Here is a 15,165-nt window from a genome sequence, read left to right as displayed (position 1 = left end):
CCAGTACGTTCCGCACACCTGGGATGTGACGGGCGCGTATCTGGCACGGGACACTGTCCACCAGAGCGTAAAACTCGAACGTGAGATCGAGCAGCTAGTGACTGTGGGTTCCCCCCAGTTTGTTCACATAGGACACTACCGTCGTGTTGTCGGTCGCCAGCATGAGCCGGGCGTCGACGAGACGATGCTTCCAGTGATTGACTGCGTTGATCACTGCCTTGAACTCGAGACAATTGATGTGAAGACCTAGTTCGTCTACGCACCACAGCCCCGAGCTCACCTCCCCCTCTAGATGGGCGCCCCAGCCCACTAGAGAGGCGTCTGTATACAGGTTCAACGTGGCCCGGTAGGGCCGCATAGAGACTCCTGATAAGACATTGTAAGGGACCGTCCACCACTCCAGATGCGGTCGGAGCCGATCCGGGAGGGCGACGGTCGCACTGTTCACCTCCGTTGCTAACAACTGGATTAAAAACCGTTGCAGCGGGCGGAGTTGGAGACGACCCCGTACGGTGCAGTCCTGGGCTGATACAAGTAGCCCTAACAGCTGTTCCCAAAAGTGAACAGTCTGTTGCACCGCTAAGACTTTGGCAATCATCGCCTGAATTTTGTGCCACCGGTCTGGGGGGACAAATAGGCGATGGGACACCGTGTTGAACCGACCTCCGATGAACTGCAAGTTCTGAGAAGGGGTTAACTCGCTCTTGGGGAGATTGACAATCCACCCCAATTGCTCCAAGAGCCGACGTGCGAAAACGAGATGGCGTGACAGGGTGTCCGACATTCGATTTGCTACTAGCGAGTCGTCCAGGTACGCGAAGTACCGGACACCCCTCCGGTGGAGGAACCCCACTATGGGGGTGGTTAACCGGGTGAACAGCCAGGGAGCGGACGAAAGACCGAATGGGAGTACAACCCACTCGTAGTGCCTGCCTTGAAAGACAAACCTGAGATACCTGTGATGATCCGAGTGAATCGGAACATGCAGATAAGCATCCTTCAGGTCGATCGAAGCTAGCCAGTCGGCCGGCATGATCAGTGCTTTCAGGTCCGTCAAGCTCAACATTCTGAACTTGGGCGGCTTGCGCAGGTAGAACTCGTTGAACGATTTCAAGTTGTGAATCATTCTGAGTTCGGCACTGTCCTTCTTAGGAACGAGAAATATCCTGGAGTAAAACCCCGGTGTTATTTCTGGTAGAGCTAACTCCCGAACTGCCCTCTTCTCCACCAACCTGCCGATGGCATCGGCGAGGAAGGGAAGATCGGTTTCCGAATAGAAACCTGCCGACGGGGCAACGGTGAGCGGCGGATTCGCTTTGAGATCGAGCCGATAGCCGTACCGAATCGTGTTGACCACCCACGGGTCGTCGAACACTTGTTCCCAATTCTCCCAGTAAGTCTGGAGTCTGGCTCCCACTGGGGAAAGAGAGGGGGGCCGGACGGGCTGCGGCAGGCGCAACTGTCCAGGGCCGTGTGACTCGGGTTCGCCTACGGGCCAACCGAAGTTGGCGCTGTCGGCATACGAACCCCTCCAATGAGAGTCACCTGGAGGGGCCCTTGCCGTCCTTAGACGACTTGGGCTTCCCCCAGTTCCCCTTCTTCCGGCAAAAGGGCTGCTGAGAACCCTTACCGGAGCCCTCAGAGCGGGGCTTCTTCCCGGAGGAAGAAGGACCCGACCCCTTAGGCCTGCCGGACGCAGCAACCTGGGGCGCGCTCCGCTTCGGAGCGGCACCCAGGCGCCTATGCAAGGACCCCACAAGATCCAGTGTGTGCCGAGAGGCCTCGGCAGACACAGCGGCCTGTTGTTCCTTCAGAACCCCAGGGATCTTGTTATTAAACAGGGTCCGAGCAGACCAAGGCTGCGAAAGGAGCACCTCCTGATTGGCAGCGTCCAACCCTGAAGCAACCAGATACGACTGGCGCCGAAGAAAATGGCACGTGCCGGAAACAAAGGCCGAAGCCCCGGCAACGTACTCCAGGGAAGCATTCAAACCGAGCAAGCAGTTGTAAATGCGCTGGTCACGGTCCGTGGGAGAACCTTCGACCAGACTGGCCGCCGCAGCCAGGTATGTGTCTCCGTGAGACATAGCCAGCATGGAGTGTCGAGCGAGGGTGTCCAGCTGTTGCAGGGTACCTTGCGGTACCGTGGCAACCGGTGGGGCACGGACCCCCAAACGCTCCACATGGGCTTCCGCAGAAGGACCAGCCTCGGGAAAGGCAAGGTCATGAACTGGGAAAGACCCTTTTCTCCACGACGGGGGAGGTAACGGGAGACCCCGACCGGAGGCAGCCGTGAAGGCTTTCTCCAAAGACGGCTTAATCCCGCGCAGCAAGGTTGATGCCGGGAAAGCCTTGTCGGACGACTCGTCGTATACCTCGGAGGAACCCACGGAACCGTGGATACCCCGCGGTATCGGCAGGGGCTTTGGCATGTCCCCGAAGAGGTCATACACCATGGCCACGCGGTCCTTAACCGATAGCGGAAGCAACGGTTCGGGGGAAGGACCGGTAACCACGGCAGCCGGCGCCGTACCGGTGGACCCCGCGTCCGAACCCGCGGCCACCGAAGAGGCCGGGGACGGAACAGCCAGCGGCCTATCTTGCGATAAGGCCGCCAGCTTGGAGTCCACAATTTGCGACAACAATGCCGGGACGGAAGCCCCAGACAGCCCGAGGGCCGCAAGGGGATCCACCGCAGCCGACAAGGAGGTGTCCGCACGGGGGCCCCGACCGGACGAACCGGCCACCACAGGGGTGGAAACGGACTGCGCGCACAGCCGGTACCGCTCAAACTCCGCAGGTCCCAGACCTTCGCACAGGGTGCACCGGGTTTCCTCGCAAGGAACCCTGCACCGCGGGCAACGATCGTGGGGATGCCGGGACGACAAAAACTTTCTGCACACCCCACAACTCCGAGGAGCAGGGGTAGAGGGGGTGGAGACAGGGGACATATCCATGTCAGACATTGATTGTTTTCTAGAAACAAAGAACAAAACATGGTTACAACGCACGCACCACAATGATTCACAAACGAACATTTTCACAAGAAAATAAACGAGCAATGTGAACATATAACATACACATATAACTTTTACTAAAGAAATAAGTTATGTTAACCCCCAAAACATACAAGAACAGGGGAAACGTAAAACACAACGTGCATACGCGAACCCCGCAAGTATATAGAAAAAAGGGCGGGAAAAATTTTCCGTTTGGCGGGAAAATTATAACCAAGCGTAGCTACCGCAACGCCCCATAAAAGCACAGTTTATTAGAGAATAAACGATAATAAATATCACCAAATCTTCAAGGAACGCTTCAGCAGGAGAAAACACGTCTTGCTAAGCAGACGAAGGAGACAAGAGTGAAGGGTGTCACATGGCAGCTAGGTGGCTACGCACGTGCTGCATGAGGTAATTGAGATCTCTGTGGTAGATTTCGCTATAGCAGCAGTTGTGGGAGACAACAGCCTCGGTATAACAGTGGTAACGTATTACTTAATGTAATTATGAGTTGCAAGGATATACAATATTTTTGTATGCGCAACCCAATGTAAACCAAGGGTATTTATATTTTCATTTAGGGTTTGGAGAGCACATCTGCGCGCAAACCAAACAACGTGGATGATAATCTTTGTAAGATTTTTCCCACGACAATTAATACCACGCTCAATCATAAGTTACACAATTACATATATATATGTATATTCAATGTCTGTACATATAGAGTAGGGAAAGGGCCACCTAAGTTGGATAACTTTTGCCCAATCCCGTTGACCATATATGTCAATAAAATATGTTTAAAACAAACACAATTACGCCATTGTTGATGAGGCGGTACTGGAAGAATGCCATAGAATTGAACAATAATCTATCGGCAAAAACTACGAGTTGCAAGAGTATACAATAGTTCATATACGCAACTCAATGTAAAACCAAAAATACCAACAAAAAACTATTTAATCGCATAAACATAGGTACGCAATAAAAGAATTGTTGATGAAGCGGGACTGGAAGAAAGCCGTAGATTTGATATTAATCTATCGGCAACCATATTTTTAACGAGTTGAAAAAGTATACAATAATTTTAGTATACGCAACTCACTGTTACGCCAAAGCTAGTAATATTTAAGAACATAAGAATATGTTATACATACGTAGCTGAGAATTGTAAACAATATGACTACCTTGGCAGGCAAACGATTGTAACACAATTCAAAATGGCGGCGAACAACAATATTTTGGCGGGAAAAAAGACAAGCGTCTTTTCACGCCTAATTAATTCACATAAAACTACACAACATGGTGAAAGTAATATGAAAAGAATACATCACCCATCGCAGATCAATTTTTAAGATTGTAGACAAACTGAAGGTCTAAAATTAATCCAAAAGGAGAGCTCCGCTTGGACACGTCCTAGCTGTGCTGCGACAAGCAGTGATGTGAAGATGACCTTAGGTGTCATCAAGGTCACAGGACAGCGACGGAAGGCCACTGATTGGGACTTGAGAACAACAACTTTATTTCTTCACCCAGGACCTTCGCAGCGCTGTCCTTCTAGTTGTCGTAAGTAAGCAGTGAATGCATTAAGGAGTAATGCAGGATAAGTAAACAATTTTCCTTTTGGCGGGAAAAATATTTCCAAGCATAGTTACAGCAAACGCCCCGTAAAAGCACAGTTTATTAGAGAGAATAAACAGTAATAAATATCACCGAATGGTCGGAGAAACAGGAACGCTTGAGCAGTTTATTGTACGTCTTGCTAGAGCAAGCGAAGAGACAAGAGTGAAGGGTGTCACATGGCAGCTAGGTGGCTACGCACGTGCTGCATGAGGTGATTGAGATCTCTGTGGTAGATTTTGCTATAGCAGCAGTTGTGGGAGACAACAGCCTCGGTATAACAGTGGTAACGTATTACTTAATGTAATTAATCCTATAGTGAGAGGATGGACTGTAAGTATAGCTAAGTTTGTAATCCTGTAGTGAGAGGAGGGACTGCACACACAGCTTAGAGTGTAATCCTGTAGTGAGAGGATGGACTGTAAGTATAGCTTAGAGTGTAATCCTGTAGTGAGAGGATGGACTGTAAGTGTAGCTTAGGGTGTAATCCTGTAGTGAGAGGAGGGACTGTAAGTATAGCTTAGAGTATAATCCTGTAGTGAGAGGAGGGACTGCACACACAGCTTAGAGTGTAATCCTGTAGTGAGAGTAGGGACTGTAAGTATAGCTTAGAGTGTAATCCTGTAGTGAGAGGAGGGACTGCACACACAGCTTAGAGTGTAATCCTGTAGTGAGAGGATGTACTGTAAGTATAGCTTAGTTTGTAATCCTGTAGTGAGAGGAGGGACTGCACACACAGCTTAGAGTGTAATCCTGTAGTGAGAGGATGGACTGTAAGTGTAGCTTAGAGTGTAATCCTGTAGTGAGAGGAGGGACTGTAAGTGTAGCTTAGAGTGTAATCCTGTAGTGAGAGGATGTACTGTAAGTATAGCTTAGTTTGTAATCCTGTAGTGAGAGGAGGGACTGCACACACAGCTTAGAGTGTAATCCTGTAGTGAGAGGATGGACTGTAAGTATAGCTAAGTTTGTAATCCTGTAGTGAGAGGAGGGACTGCACACACAGCTTAGAGTGTAATCCTGTAGTGAGAGGATGGACTGTAAGTATAGCTTAGAGTGTAATCCTGTAGTGAGAGGATGGACTGTAAGTGTAGCTTAGGGTGTAATCCTGTAGTGAGAGGAGGGACTGTAAGTATAGCTTAGAGTATAATCCTGTAGTGAGAGGAGGGACTGCACACACAGCTTAGAGTGTAATCCTGTAGTGAGAGTAGGGACTGTAAGTATAGCTTAGAGTGTAATCCTGTAGTGAGAGGAGGGACTGCACACACAGCTTAGAGTGTAATCCTGTAGTGAGAGGATGTACTGTAAGTATAGCTTAGTTTGTAATCCTGTAGTGAGAGGAGGGACTGCACACACAGCTTAGAGTGTAATCCTGTAGTGAGAGGATGGACTGTAAGTGTAGCTTAGAGTGTAATCCTGTAGTGAGAGGAGGGACTGTAAGTGTAGCTTAGAGTGTAATCCTGTAGTGAGAGGATGTACTGTAAGTATAGCTTAGTTTGTAATCCTGTAGTGAGAGGAGGGACTGCACACACAGCTTAGAGTGTAATCCTGTAGTGAGAGGATGGACTGTAAGTGTAGCTTAGAGTGTAATCCTGTAGTGAGAGGATGTACTGTAAGTGTAGCTTAGGGTGTAATCCTGTAGTGAGAGGAGGGACTGCACACACAGCTTAGAGTGTAATCCTGTAGTGAGAGGAGGGACTGCACACACAGCTTAGGGTGTAATCCTGTAGTGAGAGGATGTACTGTAAGTATAGCTTAGTTTGTAATCCTGTAGTGAGAGGAGGGACTGCACACACAGCTTAGAGTGTAATCCTGTAGTGAGAGGATGGACTGTAAGTATAGCTTAGTTTGTAATCCTGTAGTGAGAGGAGGGACTGCACACACAGCTTAGAGTGTAATCCTGTAGTGAGAGGATGGACTGTAAGTATAGCTTAGTTTGTAATCCTGTAGTGAGAGGAGGGACTGCACACACAGCTTAGAGTGTAATCCTGTAGTGAGAGGATGGACTGTAAGTGTAGCTTAGAGTGTAATCCTGTAGTGAGAGGAGGGACTGTAAGTATAGCTTAGAGTTATAATCCTGTAGTGAGAGGAGGGACTGTAAGTATAGCTTAGAGTGTAATCCTGTAGTGAGAGGAGGGACTGTAAGTATAGCTTAGAGTTATAATCCTGTAGTGAGAGGAGGGACTGTAAGTATAGCTTAGAGTGTAATCCTGTAGTGAGAGGAGGGACTGTAAGTATAGCTTAGTGTATAATCCCGTAGTGAGAGGAGGGAGAGCTGCACAGGTACCTCCTGCAGGTTCTCCCAGGATGCTGCTGCCTCTGTGTTGTGGGGAACAAGGTGAAGCTGGACCTGGTGGCTGCCAAGTGATGAGGGAAGACTGGTGGAGGTGATTTCTGCACTTGGGCAGGAAGGTGTGGATGGGGAGGAGCTGCAGGAATCTATCAAAATAAAATTGGACATTTATATACTTAATCTCACACTATTCATCTCTGTTTCTTCTTCAATCCTAAGTGGAAAACATGCTCATACAAAGGTTCATACAATTTGCCCTGAACAGCCCTCACGTCACCATGGTCACCTCCCAACAATCTGGGACATGCACACTCTGTATGCATGTTGACCTATACACGCTAGTCACATGTTTCCCCAGCCAACACTTTCTCTTTCTAAAGCTTTATAGGCTAAGGGAATTGTGATGCGGGGATGGACGGGGTGGATGAGATAGGATAAGTATATAAATAAACAAGTTATTGTAAAACTTACAATTTTTTTACAAATCTCACACTAAGGATTTGTGGAAGGTGGGGCGCAACTCCAGTGTTCCCGCTGGCTTTTCAAACTGCCAGTCCGGGTGGACTGGCAACCCTTAAAATTACCAGTCCCACCCAAATTTTAATCAGTCCTACCTTTCAACCCCCCAAAAACGTTGGAAAATTACCTGGTTCTAATTCTTCCAACATCATATTTAATGCAATGATGTCATCTCCGAAGTAACTTAGTAAGATTTAAACGCCATTCACACAAAGTGATCATTAGTGTCGGATAAAGCCGATTGTCGGAATAACGAGTGTCATATTAACAAGATGTTAAGTATTGCTTATCTAGTGTCTGAAGACAAAGTTCCTGAACAGGGATGAAACACTCAACAAAGTGTTGTGACCCTAACCCCAGTCGCAACTTGCTTGGAATCTCTCTTAATGCTCTATTAAACCCTCAAACCCGTGCGGGGGTTCAAATTGGTGAGTTCGACGAGAAGAGAAAACAATCTACTATATCCATAAGAGGATCATCGATCCAGTACCCAGCAACACAAGACATAAGGCAGAGTTGAGTGAAATAAAGGATAAGGACAACGGCAAACCAGCCGCACCATATGGCCACTTTGTGACGAATGGGATCCGTCAAACTGGAACCTAGTGACATCCAATGCATGAATTTCACTTACCTGTGCAGCGGTGGCCAAAGCCAACAAAAAGACGGTCTTCAGTGTAACTGTCTTGAAGTCCTTCTCCGTCAGTGGTTTGTAATCGCTGGAAACCAGGTGTTGAAGAATAACGTTTAGGTCCCACGATGGAGGATGAAAACGAGGGGCTTGATCGACTAATTTGTAGGAACGGATCAGCGATTGAAGCTCTGTAACCGTGGAAACCTTCGCACCGGAATTGGTGGAAATGACAGAGTTAAGATCCACGAGGTAGGTTGCCAACATTGATCCCCAAAGTTTCCGAGTCTAACGCACCTGATGTAAATATTCAGCGATCTGTTGAGGCGAAGCCAAGGTAGGAGTAGCGACAATAAGTCTCAAAAGCCGTCCACTTGTGGTCACAAAGGCGCCTGGTGGAAGAACGATAGACAGCAGTGATGTTCTTCGCTACCTGCTGGGAGTAGCCTTTTGCAATGAGGGACTTCTGAGCAAGTGAGAGCAAGTGAGAATAGGGACATCGACTTCGTGGATCCCATCCTGTTGATGTACCACACTACCGCCGTGTTGTCAGACTGGATCAAGATGGAGGTGGGAATGAGTTCCGAGTTTTATACATTGATTAGCAAGCCCAGTTGTCTGAGAAGATGCAGCGTGAAGGCGAGTTGTAGACGGAGGAAATCGGAATCTGCGTGAACTTGAATGCAGTCGCCAAAGGGCATGGCGGCAACTGGAATGGCTGGGGGGCGGAAATTCCAAGTCACGCCGATTTGAAAAATAGTCAAGCTCCTACCGAACCTCCCCCTCCCCAGCTGCCTTAGGTCTGGTAAAGGAGACCGTTGACCTCTTCGGCCTCTGCCTTGCCCGCAAAAGGAGGAAATAAACTTCAATCACGCTGGGCAGGAACAAATTGGGGATATTGGCGATCTTTATTTCTTGATCCTCCAATTATCTTTTCTGGAGATGTAGAAGGACCACAGTGACCCGAGTCTCTCTGCACATCCTGTGTGACATGTTGTATCGCATCAGTAAACAAGGAGCAAGAAGACCAGGGTTGCTGGTACAGTTTTTGCCTTGAATTGATTGTCCCAGGAAGAATGTTGCAGTACACCATGGCAACGAAGAGCCGTCATGGAGCAAGGAGGTCTAAGATCTGCACTGCGTAAGCTTGTCTTGTGTAAGGTTGATCACTCCCCGAGTAAAGGCATCTTCTTGGGAATGAGTTGTGAGAGAGACAGAGAGTGTGTTCATACCTGACAAAATCGTAGACCTAGAGGGATTACGATCTGGTGATCAGGAACGTCTTCAACGATAAGAGTCATGGTAGATCGGGTAGGCATCCCATTCCTGTCGACAAGCTGCGTAGGCATCAACCACCAGAAAAATCCTGTGAGGATAACCGCTATGGTGATACTCTACTACGGCTGGCCGATATCTGTCATAGAGAGAGCTGTCCAACGGGTGGTCAATTGAAGGCAATCAGGAGCGGGAATGATGTCGGTCATGGTGCAGGCATTCGATCAGCCAAGAAGTGAGAATGGTGATCAAGTCGAGAATGCCTATTCTGGGAGCGAGATCACGATCCTGAGAGCGGGAAGGCTGATCCTGTGAGCTAGAACGCCGATCCTTGGAACGAGGACACTGATTATGGGAGTGGGAGTGCCAATCTGCAGTCTTGGAGGGTGAACGTCGCACCGAAGTGTGATGATCTAAAACGACCTGGGAGGTAGTAATACCAACAACCGTATCTCTAGCAGCCGGGGGAGAAGAGCAAGCCGAATCCAAGAGCAGGATTTTAACTGGAGCAATCGGACCCTGGTATAACGAGAGTGGGACCTGGGTTGGTCAGACACACCGAGCGCACATCGACCTGTGTATTTTCTTGTGGAGAGGTTGACAGGTCGTGAGTCAATAAATCGTTTGTAAGGAAGCTGTCTGAGAGGGTCTTGACTGTGACAGAAATTACAGACTTGTTAGAATTGTCTTTAGGGCGTGAGGAGCTGGTTTTAGCCTTGGAATCCCCCACTTTGGAATGGTGATCAGCAATTTGACAACGACAACGTTGCAGGTAAAATTTAAACGCCAAGTTAGTTAGGGAATGACATTCCGCAGATTGGGAACCCAGGGTGCACTGTCCCCGACGGTCGCAACATAATGAGTGGGGATCTGATGTGGAAAAGGTACGTCTGCATTGTTTACAAGCAGGACGTTGTTTATCCTTTTTTCCCCATATTTATATATGGTGTGAGATGGGATAAGTTTAAAAATTTGAAATTATCTCAATGACATCCTCCAACATACCCTTACTAATCCCTTTCAGATGTATACCCAGCAAAACACTGTCATACCACCTGCATCATGTCTACCTGAGTTGGGGGGGACTGTCTCCGTAACAAAGGCCTCTATGGACTCGACAGCCTTCTCCTTCATGCTCTCCACCTTCTTATCAAACGTGGGCAGATCCTCCTCCAGTATCTGGCCGCGGGCCTTCTCAATCTCCCGGATGTTGGCCTTGATCTGTTGGATAGTGCGAGAGGCATTGATCTGCTCCTTGTTCAGGCCCTTCCAGTCCTCATGTACCAGCAGCTGAAACACACACACTATGTTAACACTATCCATTACCAAATGATTACAGAAGTGGAACCATGACAAGCTAGATGGTTCTGAATATCAGACTGGACGCTCCTTCTATTTTGGCATGTATCATGCTCTTCATTGAACACAACCATAACATGTACATCAACGACATGATGCTACAAAAGTTACAGGTCCTAGTCATGTCTAGTCATGTACTCCTCACCTTCTCGATATTCAGCCTGTGTCTGTGCAGTCTGTCCAAATCTATCTCTAGGACTTTGAGAAATTTGGATATTGATGGTTCCAGTCTTCTTACAGGATACTTCTGCACAGGGTGGCTCACTGCCTGCTTAGGGGATTTCTCAAAGGACATTTCTGTAAGGAGAGTAGTAAATGTAGATACACACACAGCACCAGTAGTAATGTTATTATAGTAATAACTCATGTTATTGCTTGCAGTGGTGACTTTCACTTTACTCATAACAGGACCAATATAGCAGAAGACACATTTAGTTTAGTTTCACATTTTTCCATTGAATTAAATAGTAAAATACCCCTGAAAGTAATAAAATAAGAAATTTTAAGAGAACCCCAATTTTGAACAAATAACATATTTTTCAAACTTGTCTGCCATGGGCACTTAAGTTGTAATCTTAGTTAAATCCCTGTATTATTTATAAAAATGTGCTGAAAATTTGTCCATTTGATGAGAACTGTTTTCAACTATTACCTACCGGTTTGCATTATCCATTGAACAAAACTTACTGCACAGTTACCATGGAACCCTTAAACATGAGAATTGACCTTAACTGTACTTGTCTTATGCCTGAAAGAGTTTCCCTGTTTCAATAATGTGTCTGATTTAAATATATATCTAAATAAGCAAATTATACATACCGTATTCGACGTAATAAGCGCCCAGGGCGTTCTCAAAATTAGAAATAGGGGGCTCTTATTAGAATATTATTTTGGTGAAAAAAAACAGAGTTGAAAGATAAATTTCGTGGTTTATGCTGGGGTGCAGGCTAAAATGGCACCTCAGCAAAACGTCACCGATTTCTCTGGCGAAAACGGCACCGCATTTGGCAAAAGTGGCTACTATGAGTCAGGCGAAAACGGCACCTCTATTTTCATTAACGATAACAACGATTTATGTAGTAATATATAGGGTCCAGTGGGTCCACTGGTCACAGTTATCACATGATACTGATATGCTGACAGCCTGAAATGTTTATGTACGACAGATATATTTTTCCAGAATTTAATTCCCAATAATTAAGGGTGCATATAACACAAGAGTGCGTATTATACGCGAATAAATAAGTCTTCTGTACATTGATCAATCGGAAGGGGTGCTAACTGGGATTGTTCACTAGCCAATATATTAGCAAATATCACCGTGGGCGCTTATTAGAGCGGGGCGCTTATTACGTCGAATACGGTAATTCAAATTCGAAAGAGTACTTTGTTATCTGTGAGGTAAAAAAAATGACGTTTCTGTCTCAGCAAAAGTGAAGGATTTCTTATTGTAGGCCTACATGTTTAGTGTTCCCAGCCTGTGCCTTGGGACCCCAATCTTGGGTTGGTTGGTTGGTTGGTTTGTTTAATGCCGCACTCAGCAATATTTCAGCTATATGACGGCGGTCTGTAAATAAATCGAGTCTGGACTGGACAATCCAGTGATTGATATCATGAGCATCGATCCACGCAATTGGGATCAATGACATGCATCAAACCAAGTCAGCGAGCCTGACCACCCGATCCCTTTAGTCGCCTTTTACGATAAGCATAGTCGCCTTTAACGGCAAGCATGGGTTGCTGAAGACCTATTCTACCCCGGAATCTTCACGGGTCCCCAATCTTGGGAAGTATCGATCTGGACCTGCTCAGAGGGCTGGTATTCTGTCCCAAATAGGTAAATCAGGGGAAATAAATTGTGTAATCTGTAAATAATATTTCAATGTGAAGTTCACATGATTTGCAGAGTCTCCATTTGAATCGTGGCAGATCACATGACTGTGAAATTGATGTTTATGAATGTATGAATATTTTCACGAGACTGCAGTGTGCGTCAATTTTATTTTTTCCCCAAACAGACATTGGGGCTAGAAAGCACCAGCTGGAACTTTAGTTTACTAACATAACCCTAATAATACATCATACAGGGACTTGTTGGAGTGAGTGTATTTTGTCTATTCACTGTATATGTTTCAACTGTTTGACAGCAGTTGCATGTGATAATAATATTCGACACCAATTGGGCTACAACAAAAGATGCTTCACTAGTCCTTCAGGCTGATTAATTAGACTCTGGCTGCCGTCTTGTGGCAAGTATCGCTCATTTAGACTGTACTTAAGAAATGACATAAACACTAACAAGGCTACTACCATAATATGTTGTTAGTAAATTTAAAAAACAACAATAAATCTATCTCGCATGGTGATGTTTTCAACAAAAAACACACGAATACCAAACCGAAATTGCTTTTGGATTGCAAAATAAACCACTTAGATCTATATCCATAAGCTGTATCCTCGAATTTCTTCCACTGTCTTCGTACGTTTTATTCAAACATAATTAGTTTCTCAGGCAGAAAATCAAGAACACTTCTAATAAGTACGCAGAGCTATTGAAAAACGACCAATTCAGTAAAAGAGATAAAAGATGCAATGGCAATAGATCTATATAATCATACCAATATCACAGGCACACAGTGAGTTCATAAGCGGTCACTGATGACAAGTTTCAAGGACCAGTAAACTGTACGTATACTCAGAACCTACTTTCCATGTAATGGGTTTCCCTTTACGACATCTCCGTTTGTTTTTAATTGGTGTAGACTTAAAACATGACTTTTCAGAATTATTCCTACTGGGATCAGTCCCAAAAGACCAGTGACACGAATCATTAGCGCGTACATTATCGAAAACCAGTCATGTATGGAGTTTGGTATTTCCTGGTTTGAGAGACAGAGCCCAGTCAACCGGAAATAGTACTAGACAAAATACTTACACATCAAAATGACAATTGAAAATATGTGGAAACGGCCCTGAAAATGGACACAACACATTTCAAAATATCCATGAAACGAATAAAACGGACGACTGTTTTTGCATAGTATCTGACAACAATTTAAATGTCCTCTTTGCAGATGCTATTGGGATCGAGTTTTCAATATCTGCGTCCCAGGTACTGCTAGTGACGCTATATCCCCCCCACGAGAACTGCGCGCCTGAAGTCCCATCGGTGATCAGTGGTTAGTTCTTTGACTGATGTATGTTGTGAAGTAGTTGTTGTATGTAATGAGTAGCTAGTTCGATGTTTCAGCGGGAAAGATATCTGTTTAAAAATATCGCAATGGTACACACGAAAAGAGTCCCATACGGAAAGGTTTCTATACGGATATTTCCAATGAGTATTTCACACAGCACTACCTGCCATAGGAACTTTTGCATAAAACAAGACTGGCAATGGCTCGTTGTATCATCAGACACTTACTTACGCCTAGCTCAACATGAAAAAGGTCACTATGAGCTTACTTTTCCACATTATGTTTGTTCTTAGTTTTGACTTATGCGTTGGTGAGTCATTGCTTATCATAAAATGTTAATCGACACAGTTTTATGTGCAATGGAACACATGACGATCATCCTGGAAACGGGGAGCCTCTTTGCTGTAAACAACATACAGAGAACCTCACTCGAGTGTCTTATGATATTAAATATATTAACAAGTATTGATATAATTAATATCAAAAGACAGGAGGGTGAGGTTTTATTTATCATCCAACATCACTTTTCCAACGTTTTCAGTTTGTAGACACTAGTGAGTGAGTATGATTTTACGCCGTTTTTAGCAATATTCCAGCAATATCACGGCGGGGGACACCAGAGATGGGCTTCACAAATTGTACCCATGTCGGGAATCGAACCCGGATTTTCGGCGTGACGAGCGAACGCTTTAACCACCAGGCTACCCGAACTCTCCTTTACACGTAATGTTAAGACACTGCTTATTACTGTCTACAAAGGCGTAAGACCGAACTCACTGTTATGTGTAAAAAGTACTCCTAACACTAACAGCTTCAGTAGCAGAGCCATTAGTGACATGTAACAAAGACGTCACAATGGTCTGTAAATCATTGAGATGCAATTTCATTGCAGCGATAGCTACAATGTAGATAAATAGAGGTTATCACGCAAATGTGTGTTTGGGGATGGTAAATATCCTGCTTTATTACCCACGTGGTGAAGATACAGGTGGTAAGATACTAAATCCGTACGTCACACGTGTCGTACAAGGTTGGCCTTGTTTTATTCGTTTTGATTGGATAACCGTAACCTCAGTCACACCGGGACTACTTTTTTCATTCATAAGAAATCGCGAGACGTCATTCATTTTGCAACTACAAGGCAGAACTGAAGAAATTAATAATGAGAACGAGAGATATTTACAAACACTTTATTAAACCAAACAAAATAGTCACCCGCATCAAATTCGGTTTGCATTCTATATAAGTTATGCATAGAGCTTCTACAGACATTATATA

General features: G+C 45.6%; 1 protein-coding gene across 2 annotated transcripts in view; it reads right to left on the bottom strand.

The window, feature by feature from the left end:
• Positions 1-13,545, bottom strand: part of LOC124149534 (syntaxin-17-like) — a 41,706-nt gene extending 28,161 nt beyond the window's left edge. Inside the window, exons 1-4 of one of the 2 annotated variants that reach the window (XM_046521201.2) lie at positions 13,400-13,545; positions 10,839-10,990; positions 10,405-10,624; positions 6,904-7,055 (exon numbers count right to left, since the gene is read on the bottom strand). In XM_046521201.2, coding sequence (XP_046377157.1) covers positions 6,904-7,055; positions 10,405-10,624; positions 10,839-10,990; positions 13,400-13,406 — 531 coding nt within the window. In that variant the 5' untranslated portion in view covers positions 13,407-13,545. Of the gene's footprint in view, positions 1-6,903; positions 7,056-10,404; positions 10,625-10,838; positions 10,991-13,311 lie in introns of both variants that reach the window. The other variant, XM_046521200.2, reaches the window with a different exon arrangement.
• Positions 13,546-15,165: the final 1,620 nt, after the last annotated feature.

Source organism: Haliotis rufescens, unplaced genomic scaffold (assembly GCF_023055435.1).
Source record: "Haliotis rufescens isolate VD_foot unplaced genomic scaffold, xgHalRufe1.0.p SCAF_4, whole genome shotgun sequence".
NCBI classification, from domain to species: domain Eukaryota; kingdom Metazoa; phylum Mollusca; class Gastropoda; order Lepetellida; family Haliotidae; genus Haliotis; species Haliotis rufescens.
This window is presented reverse-complemented; position numbering and strand designations above follow the sequence as displayed.